General features: G+C 44.0%; 1 protein-coding gene across 1 annotated transcript in view; it reads right to left on the reverse strand.

Annotated features, from left to right (window-relative positions):
- LOC103365520 (glutamate receptor ionotropic, kainate 2) overlaps window positions 1-18,953 on the reverse strand; it is a gene marked incomplete at its 5' end in the record, with an annotated part of 88,599 nt that extends 69,646 nt beyond the window's left edge. The window contains one exon of the mRNA XM_008292976.1: window positions 18,736-18,953. Within this exon, the coding sequence (XP_008291198.1) occupies window positions 18,736-18,953 (218 nt within the window). The remainder of the gene's footprint in view (window positions 1-18,735) is intronic.
- Between the last annotated feature and the right edge of the window lie 241 nt (window positions 18,954-19,194).

Below are 19,194 nucleotides of genomic sequence, written 5' to 3' on the forward strand. Positions count from 1 at the left end.
CTGTGACTTTTTCTGGTGAGACTGAGAACTTTTTGAACTGCCTTTGTACTGTTTAACTGTTGTAGGTGATAGAGACTTAGAAATCCCCCATTAAATATAGTTCTTTCTGCACTTATAGATTGAAGAGACTAATTCAGTAAAGTTGGCCTTTGTTATACCAGAGAGGAAAAAATGTAATAGAATTATAGAGGCAGGTGTTAAAACAAAGATCCTTCCAAGACTCAGGTTATTACATCCACACACACTATGGGGTGTGTGTATGCCCTAACCTGAGTCTTGGAAGGACACACACACACACACACACACACACACACACACACACAAATAGACACACAAATACACACACACCCCGTAGGGTTTCTGATGCTCTTTGACCATCAACAAGCACTGGGTTTGTTAATGTTGCTCTTGAACACAGTGCTGGTTGTGGTGACGGTGGCACTTCAACACTGCATGGGTTTGGTAGATGTAAATCAGCAACTTACAGCAGACCCTGTGCAGATACGACAGCATAAAAATAAAATCAGTTTATGCTAAGAAATTAGAATGACTCTAAAAAGCATTGTTTTCTGCAACCTATAAACGATGTAAATGTATGTAAAATGTCAAAAATGACAAAAACAAAAAAGATTTCTGTGTGCGCTTGTATTGATAAGAAAGTGATTGATTCCAACAATTAAGAAGTAAGATGTTGTTATATGACTTAAACTGCTGAGTTACTACATATTATTTAAAAAGTGACTCATGCATTTGAGGATTAAGGCCATGGGGACATTGACATTCTGTTAACAGTGTCTCACTGGTCAAGAAAGACGGCATCATCCTTAGCAGGGGACAGCTCATCGACAGCTTGTTTCTTCAAATGAAACATGTTAGTTCCTGCTTCAAGGCAACACAGTGTTTTAGGTATTATGGCATTTTAATAACTGTTTGTTCAGTGATAAATGAACTTTTTTTTCCTGTAGTCTGAAAGGTATGACTGTTTAGGCAGCGTTGTGCTCACTGCTGCAACACAACAGCAGTCTAACATTCAGTTAGTTAATAGAGTAGCTGCTTTAACGACCAAGTTTCTACTTTTTTGAAGAAAAATACATGAAAAAATAACATAAATAAAAAAATAAAATCTGCTGTTACAGGATTTATTTTACATTTTTGTCTCCTTAGAGAAAAATGTTTACTATTAGGCAGTATGCATTTGCATGTATATGTTTTAATTGTCTTGGTTAAGCATTTCTGAACATTTCATCTTAGTAAAATGAGGGAATCTGCACACCATGGTTTAGCTTTTGTGCATGCAGCTTTTAGTGTGTATAGGCGTGTGTGAGTGTAGCCTTGATTGCTATCAGCAATACACACTCTGTTGGTACTTGTCAAGAATTGGTGCTCATTGCTTGCCAAAGTGTTTTGCATATTTTTCAAAGGGCCCTAATCAAAAGAATCCAGAAAGCTGAGGGGATGGCTCATAGTTTTTGTCAGCCCAAACAGCTTTGCTTTTTATGAAGCATTCTCTCATGCCAGAAGTTACACATACTGTTTAAGATATACTGTTGACACTAAACATAGTGGCTCTAAAAGAAAAAAATAAATAAAAATCAACATTCACATTCACTTTTGTAGCTCTGTCAGCTCAACCTGCAGGAGAATCCACTGTAACAGCAGCTAATCACAGAGTAGTATGTAGCACAGAAAAAAAAAAAAATCTGATTGATTGTTATGATTTTTTTTAGTTTGTTTTGGTTGTTTTTATATTTGACACTATCTATATCATGTGAGAAGGAATGGGACCTTAATGGTTCTTGCATGGAAATTTAGAGAAAGACAAGTAAAATATGCAAAAGGCCAAATGACAGAGGTTATGAACCAACTGTCAAACCCCACGTGGAAACAACACAAAAACAAGTGAGCACAAATACTTGAAAACTAATTTTAACCAAATGACTGCTGAAATGAAACCACAACTATATGAAATACAACATTTTTTCCAAGTGATTAACAGTTGGTAAATATAAACTGATTGACTGAGCACCTTTTTACAACAAGTGGCATCACTCATTAAAGTGCCCATTGAACATGAACATCCAACTTACATCATGTTGAGTTTTCACAGAACAAATCCTCAAAAAATCCATCAAATGCACTTTTATCTGTGTTATCTGAACAGTGGCATATTCATATTTTCTGCGTCAGTATCTCCTTTAGTATGTCACTAACATTTACTCGCATCTTCCAAAATGCATGCTACCATTAAAAAAATGATTCATGCTGAAATAGGGAATTCACATTGGAGAAAATGACCCATATCCCAACCAAACTTGAATTGTGTTTATTTATTTTAGCTTAATTTAATCAGGCAGTTGAACTAAGAACCAGTTCTCATTTACAATGACGGCCTGGCCAAGAGGCAGCATAAAAAGTAGATACAACACAATTCATACAGCTTTACAATTTAACTAAATTAAATTGTTGTTGGACAAATATGCTTTATTAATATTATTGTATAGTACACTGCTGAATTTAAGCATGTGATTATGAACAGTTTGGATCACACCACTGTGACCTGAGGCCCGTTTTTTCTTCCCTCCTCCACCCTTCCTTCCAGTGCCTCCCTCCTCTCTCAGGTATCAAGCACATAATCTAAATAGAGTTTATCTGCTTGATTTAATCACCGTGCTGAAGGTGTTCCTCCCATCTGTTTTATGGCTAATGCAAAACAATTCAGGCTTGTAGAGCCTGGGGACATGAAGCACTGTGCCATATTCATGTAAAGGGCTACTGTTTCTGTTGCAAACTCTGCCAGCCATCACCCCAATATACACACAAAGTGAAAAACCAGCACAGTCTTTAATAAGATGTGATTTTATTAGCTAACAAGTAAGACTCAGCAGCGGTGTGTTTGCTCAATAAATTATTCAGTGTTATTGTAGCAGCAGTCCATAGGGAATGTCCCTGCTTGGAAGACGAGTAAGATGCATCAATGCTTCAGAGACTACCCTGCACAGACATTTACATAATTATCCACCATTAGACATGTATTTTAGAGCAGAAGACAATAATTACCCAAACACTAAGTATTTTGTCTTTTTTTTTCTCCTTTGGTTTAAATAGTGATTGTGATGCATGCACACATTATCTGTGAGTGTGCCGCACTAAATTAACTGAGGCTGATAATAAGCCTGATCAAAACACTCCATCCATCATCACGGACATGTCCTCTAAACACCTCTGATCAGATGTGTGAGTACATTTACCTGGTGGAGGACAAATGTCCTCTGTGTTTGGCTGTACTCATTAATACTCAAACACAGAGTAAAATCAACAGACTACACATAGAAAGGCATAGAGAGAGGTAACCAGTACAGCTCATGTCAAACTCCTGTTCTGTATGATGTCATATATATATATTTATTAAGCTCTGTAATACAATTTGTTTTTGCTTTTTATGGCCAAAGAATGAAGCTTGATTGACATTTGCATGTACAATATTTTAAGACAGAGACAGGCTCTAACGTGGTATCTATACAGTGGGGTAAAGAAAAGTCTAAAGCCACATTGAAAATCTGTCATTAAATAATCCTAAAATTTGAGGATTAATAATAAAAAAGGGCTGCAAGGTGGCGCAGTTGTTAGCACTGTTGCCTCGCAGCAAGAACGTCGCTGGTTCACATCCTGGTGGGGGCACCGGGATCTTTCTATGTGGAGTTTGCATGTTCTCCCCGTGCAGCGTGGGTTCTCTCCAGGTTCTCCGGCTTCCTCCCACACAGTCCAAAAACATGTTGAGGTTAATTGGTGATTCTAAATTGTCCGTAGGTGTGAATGTGAGTGTGCTTGGTTGTCTGTCTCTAAGTGTAGCCCTGAGATAGACTGGCGACCTGTCCAGGGTGTCCCCTGCCTTCGCCCTAAGTCAGCTGGGATAGGCTCCAGCTCCCCCGCGGCCCTAGTGGGAATTAAGCGGTGTATAGATAATGGATGGATGGATATTAAAAAACAGGGGAAGTTCAGACATGTAATGGGAGAAAGAACCATTTGAGAGATTCTGCTCTATTTCTAGGTCAGCAATCTGATTGAATCACATTCATGGCAGCAAGAATATAAACTCCTTTGTACAAAAGGTCAGATTTCCTTAAGCTGTATCATTCTATTGAAGCAGCAATCAGAAGACATTGGTAGACTTAGCTGACTCATCATAAGCTTGCCCAAGTAAACCAGATTGCAGCCTTTGCTCTCCTCAGTGTCACATCACGGTGAGACTGAATATCGAAGGGGCCAGTGTATGGTCAGGATCAGCTGTATCCAACAAAGGATTAGACAGCCCAAATGTCACCACGCCATCAGAAGATTAATACAAAAAACTTTGTTTATGAGGAAATGGAAAAGCAACTTTATCACATCTCATACAGAATTTGCTAAATTCAGAACACAAGACTCCAATCAGCAAAAATTCTGCCAAAATAAGGCTTTCTAGTTGTTGCCTCAGAGGAGGCGTAGCCTCTTTCTAAAATACTGCTCTGGGGGGGAAAAAACAAGAACGTGCCAAGACATACTAACATTTCACAGTGGATAAATGAAAAAGTCTTACTTAAATGAACTTGTACCACATATGCCACTGCAACAGTAATCCTCAAGGCACAAAGGTTTAAAATCAAAGATACAACATGCGGAGTATGGCCCCCATGGTGATAAAGTTCAACAAACCCCAGAGGGAGCTTAGTCAGTTGACCTCAGTGTAGAGAGGTAATGTGAGAGACAGGTTCTGAATGGAAATGAAATATATCAAGATGCCCATAAGTGAGGCTCTAGAGACTACATAACAATGACTCACAATACTGGTTGCTAGGCTGAAGCGATACACCAGAGAAGCACAAACCAATATGATAAATGGCCTGTTCTCTAAAAAACTCTAAAAAAGGTTTTCAGGATGTACTCCCAGCTGCAAAGTAGTAACAAAAAAACAGGAGTACACCCACTGAGAACTGAGACTGAGTGAAACTGGAAAGGGACAAAGCAGCAGCACACAATACCAATGCCAAGTGGCTGGTGGACCTAAGAGCAGACCCCAGCGACCAAGATTCAATTCAATTCAATTCAATTTTATTTGTATAGCGCATATTTACAACAACAAGTCATCTCATAGCGCTTCACAAAGGCAGAGATAGAAACACCCAACAATCCAAAACATTTGGATTCCCTATAAGCTTCAGCAGTCCGCAAGCAGTCCGCAACAGTGGGAAGGAACCGAAAACCCCCGCAGGGGAAAAAAAACCTCTGACAGAACCAGGCTCAGGGAGGGACGGCCATCTGCCTCGACCTGTTGGGTGAATGTAGGATGAATTCTAAAATTTAGTTTACAGTTAAACAAGTTATTAGAATTTATTGTCCTTTTGTAACAGGAGGCATCATGGTGGGGGCAGCAGGATGCAGAAAGGTGAGGCCAGCAGCTGTAATTCAGGAGCTCCAGATCCAGAGACATCCACAGAGAGAGCAGGCGCAGGAATATGCCAACAGTTCTCCATTTTCACCTAGAAGCGCAAATTGTTGAACTGGCTAACGTAGGGCCAGACAATCCAAATCTGAAGAATTCCCACAAGGGTATACACCTTTGAACTACAAACTGAAAATCTGGCTTTTCACAACATGGAAGAGCATGTTACTTTTAGCTGTTCCATAAAATAAAAGTATGTTTTGCTGCCTTCTTATCTTTAGCGACTATGTCCATGAGAAAAACAAAAAAGCAGCTGGCAACTCCTGACAACTTCTAAAGTGAAATTTCAGTTGAAGTCAAAAATCAATCAACACACTCTAAATGTCAGCTTTGACGAATTGTGTTTATTCACACTCTCATGCGATCTACAATTTAGTTACAATTGAATCTTCGAGTGCGTAAAGAATGAATATGAATTTCAACCAGATAATGTGAACTTCCAATATTCTATTTCCTCTATTGAAAAAAAAAAAGGAAAAAAGTAGTGTGGCATTGTTGCAGTGTCTGAAGCAGTGCTACACTTTTATACAGTTGAGACCAGAAGTTTACATACACCGTATCGTATAAAAAGACACACTACCTTTTTTCTCTCTTATTGTCTGCCAGTAAATCAGACTAAACTTTTCCTGGTATAGGTCAGTTAGAATTACCAAAATTATTTCTATTTGCTAAATGCCACAATAATGAGAAAGACATTTTGATAATTTTTTATTACTCAGAAGTTTACATACTGTAGCAATGCCAGAGCCGGATATGCTGAGACTGAATAGTTGTGCTGCACTGCACCATGGGAGTTTGGGGTTATTAATGTTTTTTGTGGTTCATGTTGTCTAGCATTGTTGTTGGGGTTTCTGATTTATTGTGCTTTTATGGTTCAGTTGGTTGAGACGGGTTAGTTAGTGTTGTGTTGATAGCACCGCAAGTGAGATGTGAAGTCTGTGTGATGTCTTCCGGCCACTGCTCACATGTGTGGTTGTTTTCTGTGTCAAGATAAAAGCGTCTACTTGTGTAGTGCGTAACAGAAGAGCATATCCAGCTTCATCCTTCCGCATAGCTCGCCACATTGGTGTCAGAAGTGGGATTCCTAACATTTGAAGAATGGAGAAGGAAATCGAGAACCTCGAGCGAGCTATCCAGCAGAGCATGTCCTACCTGCAAGATTCGGCGTGGCAGGAGAAGGGGGCTGCAAGAGAGCGACAGGTTGTCCGACAGCTTCGTCGCCCCCTGGAGGTTGGGAGGAGCAGTGCAGTCAGAGTCATGCTACCTGCTGATCTTCCTGATGGCTCCAGCGCGCCTAGGCCCCATCGCCCTCTGGAGGCTGGGAGGGTTACTGCAGCTGACACCATGAGGGCGGTCGATTGCAGTTTGCCAGAGATGAGTGCTGCTGCTGCCACCACTGCAGATTAGCCTGTGGTAAGGATGACTACACCAAGCCAGTCACAGCCTGTGGTCGTGCCAAGGACACCCATGAAGCTGCCCAAATACAATGGGACAACAGCACTGGCGCCATACCTCTCCCAAGTCCAGCTCGCAGCACGGCATCATGGCTGGAGCGACGATGAGGCTGCCACCCCCCTGGCCCTGCCATTGGAAGGGAAAGCAGTACAAGTGCTCCTTGACCTTGCTCCAGCAGAGCAGCGAAATCTCCACAACCTGACGACGGCACTGCAGAGGCGTTTTGGGCAGCGATGCTTTGTCGATCACAGCAGTCGCCACCAGCAGGAGGGAGAAAGCCTGGGCACCTTTGCTGCAGACGTACAGCTGTATGGCCAACAAGGGTATCCACACTTTGATGCAGCCGCCCAAGAGGAGCTGGCCCTCCATGCCTTCCTACAGGGGCTCACACCAGAGAGGCTACGGCAGCATGTTCGCCTAGCTATGCCCCAGTCCCTCACTGAGGCGCTGCATGAAGCTGAACAGGCTGAAATGGTGCTCTCCACTTGGCCTGCACAACAGAGGGTTCCTGCCCTACACCCTCTCATCAGAATGGCTGACTACAATGAGGGTGAGGAGGCTGAGGAGATCCGCCGAGCCACGTCATCACCGCTGCAGTCCCAGAGAGGGCCTCCACGCTTTAAGTGGCCACCCCGCTCAACTGACCGTTGCTACCGGTGTGATGAGCCTGGCCACATCGCACACGACTGCCCAGCTCCCGCCCAGCTCCCGCCCAGCTCCCGCCCCAAAACCCAAGATGGTGGACTGCTGAAGGTTATAGGGAATCCAAATGTTTTGGATTGTTGGGTGTTTCTGCCTTTGTTAAGCGCTATGAGATGACTTGTTGTTGTAAAAATGCGCTATATAAATAAAATTGAATTGAATTGAATTGAATTGAATTGAATTCAATTGAATCGAATTGAACTGAATTGAACTGAATTGAATTGAACTGAATTGAATTGAAATGACAGCGGAGCGGCTCAGTGAGGGGACTGCCGCTCCAGCCTCCATTCCCCCTCCAAGGCAGATGTACGCTGATGGGACATTATGGACACACAAAAGGGCTGTACCTGAACTGCCAATAGATGGTCAACCCTGCCAGGCATTGATAGACACAAGATCCACCATCTCCTTGGTACAACCTGGCACCCTCACCAACATCACTGACATACCCTGCATGGCTTGGACCCCAACCAACACCTGGCAACTGGAGAAAAGGTTAGCATGGAAGGCAAGAGGTTCCTGACAGTATGAGCTGGCAACCAGGAGGTGATGCACGAGTTCTGGCTTGCCAACATTCAGGACCCATGTATCATCGGCCTGGACCTGCTGAGCCATTGGGGAGCCCAGGTTGATGTGGTGGGGAAAACTGTCACCCTTGGCAAAGAGACTGTGAAGCTCCTGTCTGGTCAGAAGGGGAAGAACCAGCCAAAGAGACGAAGTCAGTCAGCTGCAGCCCAGCAGATGCTGAGCCTCCATGCTCCAACACTCAACACCAGTAGCCTAGCACAGCCAAAACCTGCCGCAGCACTAACTGCAGAGCCAGCAATCACTCCATCTGCCGAGCCAACTGAGGCCATACACCAGCTATGGCAACGCAACAGTGATGACTTTAGCCCCCAACAGCGTCACCAGCTGAAATGTCTCCTTGATGACTATGGGGACATTTTTGCTACCAGAGATGAGGACTGCAAGAAGACGGGACTGCTCCAGCACACAATCGGGACTGGTAATGCTCAACCCATCCGTCTGCGCCCCCATCAGCTGGCCCTCTCTAAACGGCAGGTGGCAGAGGAAAAGATTCGAGAGATGCTCGCTGTGGGAGTGATTGAGCCATCAGACAGCCCATGGACAGCCCCAGTTGTTTTGGTGAGGAAGAAGAACGGCACCTGGCGGCTCTGTGTGGACTACCGTTGCCTCAGTGCAGTCACCAGGAAGGACTCCTACCCACTCCCTCATATTGATGATGCCCTCGACTACATTGTCGCGTCCAGCTGGTTCAGCTCCCTTGACCTACGTAGCGGCTACTGGCAGGTAGAGCTGGCCCCGGAGGCGAGACCAAAGACCACCTTTACCATTGGACAGGGGCTGTGGCAGTTCTGTGTCATGCCGTTTGAGCTCTGTAATGCACCAGTTATGTTTGAGCGGCTAATGGAGAGGGTGCTGACCAACGGTGTGTGGTGTACCTTGATGACCTGCTGGTGCATGCCAGTGACTTTGACAGAGCTCTGACCAACCTGAGTGAGGTTTTTGCTGCCATCCATCGGGCCAGGTTGCGGTTGAACGGGGGGAGACGGAGTTTCTGGGCCACGTTGTCAGTGCACAGGGTGTCGCCACCAATCCTGCAAAAGTGGCCGCTGTTCGAGATTGGCCGACCCCTGCGAACGTCAGTGAGCTGCGGAGCTTCCTGGGACTGGCTTTGTCCTACCGGCGGTTCATCTGAGGCTTTGCCACGATCGCCAGCCCTCTTCTCTGTCTAACAGACAAGGGCAAGCTGTTCGACTGGGATGACAACTGTGCAGTTGCCTTCATCCAACTCACGACCACTCTCACTGAAGCCCCGGTCTTGGCATACCATGATGCTCAGCAGCCCTTCATCGTGGATACAGATGCCAGCAATGTTGGTGTCAGGGCCGTCCTCTCCCAGCGAGGGGAAGATGGGGAGCATGTGGTGGCTTACTTCAGCTGGGCCCTGAGCAGGGCGGAGAAGAACTACTGTGTCACCTGCCGTGAGCTACTGGCAGTAATCTTGGCCCTGCGTCAGTTTCAGCCATATCTGCACGGTAGCCACTTTCTCCTCCGTACCGACCACGCCTCGCTCACCTGGCTCCTGAACTTCAAGAACCCCAAAGGCCAAGTGGCCTGCTGGCTGGAGGCTCTCCAGGGGTATGATTTTGAGATCCAGCACCGTGAAGGGCGGCTTCATGGCAATGCTGATGCCCTCTCATGTCGTCCATATGCGGCAGCGGAGTGTCGCTACTGCTGGCGGCAAGAAGAACGGAGCCAGGTGGCGACCGCCCACCCCGCCAACGATGGAGAAGGGTGGCTCACACTGACCACCGAACAGCTGAAGCAACAGCAGGAGGCCGATATGACACTGACATTGGTGGGAGGCTGGCTGGAGGTGGGGCAGCGCCCCACATGGACGGAGGTGTCGCCCCTGGGACCTGAAGTGAAGGCTTATCACTCCCAGTGAGGCAACTTTGAGGTCCGTGATGGAGTGATGTACCGGAGATGGCAGGTGCCCAGACGAGGGAACGACCTCCTGCAGCTGCTGGTGCCCCAAGGCCTGTGCTCCCAAGTTCTTCAGGTTGTCCATGGTTCAGTGGGGGCGGGTCACTACGGAAACGCCAAGACCCTCCATCGCCTCAGGAGCCAGTTCTACTGGCTGGGCTGTGGAACTACACGTGCACTGTTGTGATGCTTGCACTGCCCAGAAGGGACTGACTCAATGCTCCCACGCCCCACTGTAGCAGTATTTGGTGGGGGCCCCAATGGAGAGGGTAGGAGTGGACATCCTTGGACCCTTTCCAGTTACTGACTCTGGCAACCGATATGTCCTGGTCGCCATGGACTACTTCACAAAGTGGCCGGAGGCATATGCGGTTCCAGATCAGAGTGCCACTACCACTGCAGTCCCAGGGTCCCAGTCCCAGGTCCTTGGTGAGGTCTGCCAACGGTTGGGGGTGAGAAAAACAAGGACAACTCCACTCCACCCGCAAAGTGACGGACTGGTGGAGCGATTCAATCACACCCTGGCCACCCAGCTTGCCATTCTCACCACTCAACATCAGCGGTACTGGGATTGACACTTGCCCCTGGTCCTCCGGTCCTACCGGTCTGCTGTTCAAGAGTCCAGCCAGTGCACACCTGCTGCTTTCATGTTTGGGAGAGAGCTCCGGACACCAGTGGATTTGGTGTTTGGTGCCCCTCCAGAACCTGAGATCGCAGGAGGGAAGAAGATGGACTATTTTCGCAGACTGAGGGAGCGTCTGCATGTGGTGCATGACTACACCTGCCAGGCCCAGGCCAACTCAGGTGTTCGGCAGAAGAGGGCTTATGACACCCATTGCAGAGGGCGGGCCTTCATGCCAGGAGACAATTTGTGGGTGTACTGTCCTGTCCGCAAAAAAGGGATTTCCCCCAAGCTTCGCAGCCACTGGCAGAGGCCTGGTGAAGTGGTGGGTCGCTTGTCAGAGGTGGTGTACTGGGTGCGGATGGCTGGCAGGGGTCGCCTGGTTGTGCTGCACCAGGACCGACTTGCACCGTACCGGCCCCTTGCCCTACGTGTTGCTGGGGAGTTGGATGATGGCAACACCCCATGCCCAGATCAATGTGACTCTCCATCTGGCGCGGAGCCTGCCAGTCCTCGACGGCCTGCTCGCCAGCAGCGGCGGCCTGGACATTTGAGGGACTTCCTCTTGGGTGATGGGGTCGCCGAGGACAACTGACCCCTCAGGTGGAGGCTATGTAGCGATCCCAGAGCCGGATATGCTGAGACTGAACAGTTGTGCTGCAATGCACCATGGGAGTTTGGGGTGATGGGGTTATTAGTGTGTTTTTTGTGGTTCATGTTGCTTAGCATTGTTGTTGGGGTTTCTGATTTATTGTGCTTTTATGGTTCAGTTGGTTGAGACGGGTTAGTAAGTGTTGTGTTGATAGCACCGCGAGTGAGATGTGAAATCTGTGTGATGTCTGGCCACTGCTCACATGTGTGATTGTTTTCTGTGTCAAGATAAAAGCGTCTACTTGTGTAGTGCGTAACAAAAGAGCATATCCAACGTCATCCTTCCGCATAGCTTACCACAATACATTTCCTTAGTATTTGGTAGCTTTGCCTTTAAACTGTATGACTTGGGTCAAATATTTGGGTATCCTTCCACAAGCGTCTCACAATAGTTTGCTGGAATTTTGGCCCATTCCTCCTCAGAGAACTGGTGAAACTCAGATCAGGTTTGTTGCCCCACACACCTTTTCAGCTGTGCCCACAAATTTTCTACCTGGTTGAGATCAGGGCTTTGTGATGTCAACTCCAAAACATTGACTTTGTTGTCCTGAAGCCTCTTTGTAACTAATTTGGCAGCATGCCTAGGGTCATTGTCCATTTAGAAGACCCATTTGTGCCTAAGCTTTAACTTCCTGGCTGATGTCTTGAGATGTTGCTTCAAAATTTCCACATAATGTTCTTTCCTCATGATGCTATCTATTTTGTGAAGTGCACTAGTCCCTCCTGCAGCAAAACACCCCCACAACATAATGCTGCCACCCCCGTACTTCACAGTTGGGATGATGTTCTCAGGCTTGCAAGCTTCCCCCTTTTTCCTCCAAATGTAACAATGGTCATTGTGGCCAAACAGTTCAGTTTTAGTTTTATCAGACCACAGGACATGTCTCCAGAAATGAAGGTCTTTGTCCCCGTGTGCATTTGCAAACTGTAATCTGGCTTTTTCATGTCGCTTCTGGAGTAATGGCTTTTTCCTCGCTGAGTAGCCTCTCAGCCCATGTCGGTACAGGACTCGTTTCACTGTGAATAATGACACTCTCTTACCAGCTTCAGCAGCATCTTCACAAGGTCTTTTGCTTTTGTTCTGGGGTTGATACACACATTTCACACAAAAACACGTTCATCTCTGGGACACAGAACCCGTCTTCTTCCTGAGCGCTATGATGGCTAGACATTCACATGGTGTTTAGAGTTGTGTATAATTGTTTGAACAGATGGATGTTTATTTTTATGGCCAAGACTTCAACTAACACTATAGGCTGTTGTTACAGTCTGTAAATAACTTAATCTCCCTTCCTTACCCCACAATGATGCAAGCATACATTTCCCAGCTATTGTTTTAACTACATTTTATTTCAGTGATGAACTGAATCCATGGCACAATCATTTTAAGTTTTACATCAAGCACATCAGTAAAAATACTGATTCTCCAGTCCAGGCAAAGGGTTGCTTTGAAATACAACATTTAAATTAATCTATGTGACAGCAATTATTTGAATTTTAGGTCCAGTAATTTGCCCCAGGAGTGGCATAGAAATGATACAATGATGATTAGATAACTGAATATTTGGTCTATTTTTAAAATTATTTTTTATTAAGTGAGTCATAAAACATTTTTTCACAGTAGCTGACAGGATAAATTAGTCGTTACATTAAAGTATTAACTGAAGACAAAACAAGACTGAGGTTTAAAACAAACAAACAAAACAAGCTATGCTATATAACCAGTAATGCTGGTGATAGACATCAGCAGATCTATGTTTTAATGCTGATGTTTCTAGAACAGTTTGTCAGTGTCAAATGTGAAGCAGTTTGGGTGGTTGATATGATTGATCATTGACAATGAAGATGCTGCCAGCAGCAATACGCTTAGCATGCATGTTTTAAACCAGCACTACACTTGTATGTATGGAAATAAGTATTTGATCCCCTACATATTTTCTAATTTTGGCGACATACAAAAACAAAACAAAACAGACAAAAAAGAAAGATTGTCAGTCTATAATTTGAATAATAGGTTCATTTAAACTGAAAGAGATAAAAATATCAACAACAAAAAAATCCAGAAAAACACACATTATCTAACATTTATAAATTATTTGCCAGTTGATCAAGGGATAGACAGTGTTTAACAAATGTATTAGACCACCTGTCATAAAAATGTTGGTATGTGAACCCACAACCAATCAGATTCAGTCCAGAAGGGATTCCATGATGTGTGAAGATGTTGTGGTAGGCATTCTTGTTCATGATGCTGTTGATTTTCACTAATTTGTCCACACCATTTCCACAAATGGAACCCCATACCATAATGAAATCTCCACCGTGTTTCACTGTTGGTGCAATGCATCTAGCATCAAAATGTTCTTCAGCTTTTCTGCTGACATAAACAGGACAATGCAGAGTACCTTCTCCCGGTCATCAACAGTCCAGTGTTTGTGCAAATCTGAGGCATTTCTGGATGTTTGCAGGCCTCAATAATGGCTTCTTAGCAGCTATTCTTCCTTTTAAGCCTTGTTCCATCACTCGTCTGTTACGGTCATTCTGGAGACTTTGTCAGACTCTGATCTAGAAGCATTCATCTCTGCCTGAAGATTAGCAGTGGTTTTCCTTCTGTCTCTAGCACTTAAAATCTTAAGGTGTCTGACATTTGCTTCAGTTAACTTTTGTTTCCTGCCTCTTCCTTGGTACATTTTGTAAGTACCAGTCTTGGCAAGTGACTTCAAAGCATACTTGCCCACACTGTGAGAACACTTTATGTCTTTCCGTTTGTCTCAGAGAACATTCAGCATCATGAAGTGCTTTAATTCACACTCAGCTCTCGATGTTTTACCATTTTAAACAGGAATAAGGGAATTCTTGCAGTTGGCCACCAGGCTTTCACACATCTGGGGAGGTATTTTAGACCACTTCTTTTTGCAGGTTCTCTTCAGATCTAAGGTTCTGAGACAGTTGCGTAGAAACACAGAACTCCAGTTCCTTCCATAGATTTTCTGTAGCATTAAGGTCTGGAAACTGGCAAGGCCACTCCATGACCTTAATGTGCTTCTTGTTGAGCCAGTCCTTTGTGGCCTTGGCCAAATGCTTTGGATCATTATTTTGCTGGAAGACTGTACATGTGCCCTTTTGAGCAGGGCGACCTTGCAGGTACTGCAGGAATTTAAACCATTAGGACACAGTGTGTTACCAATGGTTTATTTCGTGACTGTAGTCCCAGCTACATTGAGATCAATGACAAGTTACTCCTGTGTAGTTCTGGGATGATTCCTGACCTTTCTGATGACCATCGATGTTGCACGAAGTGAGAGCTTGTGTGGAGCTCCAGACCAAGGAAGACTGATTGTTGTTTTGTCCTTCTTCCATTTGCAAATTTTGCACAGAGAGCTGTCACCTTCTTACCAAGTTGTTTGCTGATGGTCTTGTGGATCTTTTCCAACCTTGTGAAGCTCTACAATCTTGTCTCTGATGCCTTTGAAAAACTCTTTGTATCTTCAACTTCACCACCATGGGCAAGACCAAAGTGTGATCACTTGGACAGGTTTCTTCCACATATGTACACATAAACAGTTTGGATGATCAGTTTCTGAAGCAGAATGGGCTTATACATGTATCTCTTGGCAACATAACCAATCTGTGGGAGCCAGAATTGTTGTTGGTAGGAAGGGGATCAAATATGTATTTCCTTTGATCAACTGGAAATTAATGTATAACTGTTAGACAATATTATTCTGGATTTTTCTTGTTGATATTATTTTCTTTCTCTTACAGTTGAAACAAACCTACCGTTAAAAATTATAGGCCATTTTTTATTTATTTATTTTTTTGTATGTGACCAAAAATATAAAATATGCAGAGGATCAAATGCTTATTTCCCTCACTGCATCCCAGCTTAGCGTATAATGCGCAAATGGCTTGAACTAACAGTGTCTGACCTGAAGCTGTAAATTATGGCTACGGAGGGACCTCAGCATAGGTAGGATGATTAAGAAGCGCATATGCTGCTTCGTAGACCAACTGTTGTTTTCATTAATTTGTTTGGTATAATGATAAAGAGACTGCACAGCTATCACCACATAAGTTTTCTAATGAACTGGTGTGAGTATGCTTCAGTGTGAAGACGAGACACACAAAAACATATTAATCATTACTGTGTTCCTGTGTGTGAGCAGTACCTGTGAACGCATGTGTCTTATTGCACAGATGGATGAAAATGAGGTGTGAAGAAAAGATAAATCTCAAATCTGTCCGAGTGCCATCTACAGATTGCAAGAGAAAAAAAAAGGACATCTAACGCAGGGAAATTTTCAAACTTGGCTGGACTAACAGAATATCCTTGATATGCAGCACACAATCTATGCGATCCTACACAGACGGGATTACCAAGCAGAGCCTTGGCAGGGAAAGAACTCTTACGGCTGCATGCTTACAAGCTATTTCACTGGCAAAATGGTACGGCAGTATTTGATCATGGTGGAACAGTGGCTTCGTGTTGAGCACTGTCACCTCACAGCAAGAAGGTCTTGGGTTTGAACATGCTCTTTCTGCACAGGCCTCTTTCTTAAGGAGTTTGCAGTATGAATGACAGATGAAAGTTCTGGATTCTCATGACCCTAAACATAATAAATGGCCATAGAAAATAGATGCATGTTTACGTGATCACATGAAACAATGAGGAGAGCTAGTGGTAATTAATTACTAACATGCATTCTGATTTTTCTTGAGATCCCCATCAGTGAAAATCCCAAATGGTTAGAAGATATGTCATGAACAAACTGAGCAGTTAAACTGAAACTTTTCCAACTGAAATTGCATTGTGTGATGAACATCTCAACAACACAGACTGAGATTTCCAGGGTTTAATATGTATTAAATACGTCAACGTTGTGGTGGGACTTTCTGTCTCACGATTCTTCTTTAGACTCACTTTGGAGGTCAAACATGCACATTCCAAAGTAAGCAATAGCAATTAATTTTCAGACATACACGCACAGAGATGAGTTTTTAGGGTTGAAATCAACAATCAGAGAGGGACTTTTAGGGAAAGACTAGAACACAAACTGGTCAAAGTGGGCAAAAGCTCACAGGCACCCAGTGGCCTCAAAGTACCCCAGTTTATTATGTGTCAACTGATTTTTGATACAATCTAATTTTGTTGGGAACTGGCACCTTTCACAATTATATTATTTTAGAATTCATCCTACATCCACCCAACCGGTCGAGGCAGATGACCGTCCCTCCCTGAGCCTGGTTCTGTCGAAGGTTTTTTTCCCTTGTGGGGGTTTTCGGTTCCTTCCCACTGTTGCAGACTGCTTGCGGACTGCTGAAGCTTATAGGGAATCCAAATGTTTTGGATTGTTGGGTGTTTCTGCCTTTGTTAAGCGCTATGAGATGACTTGTAAATATGTGCTCTATAAATACAATTGAATTGAATTGAATTGAATGATGCCATGTGTTTCATTATTACGTAATTCTAAGGCCCTGTCTTGTAGAGGGACCCTGGGTCAAAATATCTAATATCTTTATTTTAAGAACTTGCATTGTGCACACATGAAACCTATTTCAAAGTTTAATGTGTTTAATTAAACTAACCCAGTCTCAGTCACACATGGAGTCAGGTTGTGAAGACAGTTTTATCACTCTTGTTTTAGCACAGGAAAACTAGACAGGTTCTGAATCTCTGGAACAGGATGATTTCAATACTGTTGTATTTTCCACCTGGAAAACATGGACATGCCCTTCAGTTAAACTAGTACCAGATAAAATATGTTGATAGGATGAAGGAAAACAACTGACTGACTCATGGTACTAGATGAAAAATCCTTTAGCAATCTGTCCAGTAGCCAATAGAAATGTCACTTTAAAAGAAAGTGGTGGTTAAGCTGAACTATGAAGCTTTGAGCTTATAAACAATGGATAATTTGATTAGGTACCATGAACAATGATCGCCACCTTACAAAAACAAAAAACAAAAGTGGAGTGATGGTGTACTATAATCTATGGCTCTAAAAAAGCTTTGTCAAGTCTCATAAAGAGACTGTACTCACATGAGAAAAGAACCCATGTGGTCATGCAAATTATATCTGTCAGGTGGAAGTGATATAATTAGGTTGATTTTTTCTGCCTAAACCTGATCAAGCTTAAACCATAAAGGAAGGAGATTGGAAAACGTAGTTTTATTAACAGCTACATAACTTTTGGAAGGCACTGACAAGTGATTTGCTGAATCCAGAGAGCACGTTACTGGAAAAAAAAAAAAAAAAAAAAATCACTCTACATGATTTCAGCAATGAATATTCCATTTTTTAGCTTATATATGGAAAGTTGTTTTTTTTCTGGAAAGGCGACAGCATAAAGAGTATGGGTTCGAAAGACTCTGGCTTTTACCAAGTTGGAGGATTTAACAAAAAACAACACCGGGAGGTAGTTTTTTCCTTCTTTTTTTGTCTGTCCCTAAATGCCACACAAATTCACAATAGTGGAAGATGTACTCAGAGGCCCCTTTATCACCGAGCTGGTTCCAGTGCCAGTTCAGTGCCTGACTTGGCACCAGTTCTTTGTGTTTCCACCACCTAAGCAGGCTCCAAAAACTGGTGCTTTTCAGGAACCAACTCTTTGGTGGGCCAGAGCTAAGCACAGAGTACGTCAGGGGCTGGGGGGGGGTATCGTGACCTCCGAGAGCGATGAACACACAAGCGGTGGTTTGTGTGGTTTTTTGCCAGGAGCAAGAAAGAAGAAAAAAAAAAAAAAAGTTGGAGTCCTGTGTGGACTTCCGTATGGCATGAGCATTGTTCGGTAAACAGCTACGTATGCAGTGATGTATGGCGTGGCTCTAACTTGGCTCCTTGCCAATGGAAAAGCAGGTTCTTATGAGGTGCCAGATTGGAACCAACTAAGTACTGGCCCTAGCACCAGCACAGGAAGGTGGAAAAGGAGTAAGATATAGTAATACCACAGTGTCATACAATACATAAAGTGTTATAATTTTATTGAAATAAACATGCAGACATATTTGCTTCAAAATATATTTAAAGTAACAAAAGCAAAAGTACTTAGAATGCAGAATGGATCATTTCAGTATGATGGATTGTGTTTAACTATAATTATTGATGTACCATCACTTTAAGATATTAAAGTTGCTGTCGCAGTTCACCCTGGAGATGATACAAAAAACCCCAAAAACTCCTATATCATCATAAAATAATCCAAATACATGCACAGTTGTGTCAATAAGGATGCCTGAATATCCCTGGGTGAGTGCAGCAGGCTGCTACATGACAAAGAACTGCAGTTGGTTTAATAAAATCCAGCTGAAACTAACCTTAAAGAAGGTCATGGTGGACCCATCCTCAACCACTCCATATTCTATCTTTGTCTGCTTGGCCAGGTCATCTGCAGAGTCGATGGGCGACTCCATCCTCTCGACAGTGAGGAAGGCCGCCAGGTTTGCAGTGTAGGAGGAGATGATGATGAGCGTGAAAAACCACCAGATTCCTCCTACAATTCTGGTGGAGAGGGCTTTCGGCATGAGCTCAGATCCTGAACGAGAGGAGCAGAAGAAGTGGTGAGGCCTTGTACAGGATTAGACTGGAGCGGGGGCAGCGCATAGACCAGGCCAGGCATTGCTGGGCTGGGTTAGTCTGCATCTGTTGCCTTTATCACACATTCAGACAGATATGGACACAGTGGGCAGTATCATGGTTGGATCTTGTGACTGATGTTTAGCCTTGCATTGGCGAATCACACTCCTTATGTGCACTGGACAACCTGTCTCCCTTCG

Source organism: Stegastes partitus, unplaced genomic scaffold, assembly GCF_000690725.1.
Source record: "Stegastes partitus isolate 25-593 unplaced genomic scaffold, Stegastes_partitus-1.0.2 Scaffold849, whole genome shotgun sequence".
In the NCBI taxonomy this organism is placed as follows: domain Eukaryota; kingdom Metazoa; phylum Chordata; class Actinopteri; family Pomacentridae; genus Stegastes; species Stegastes partitus.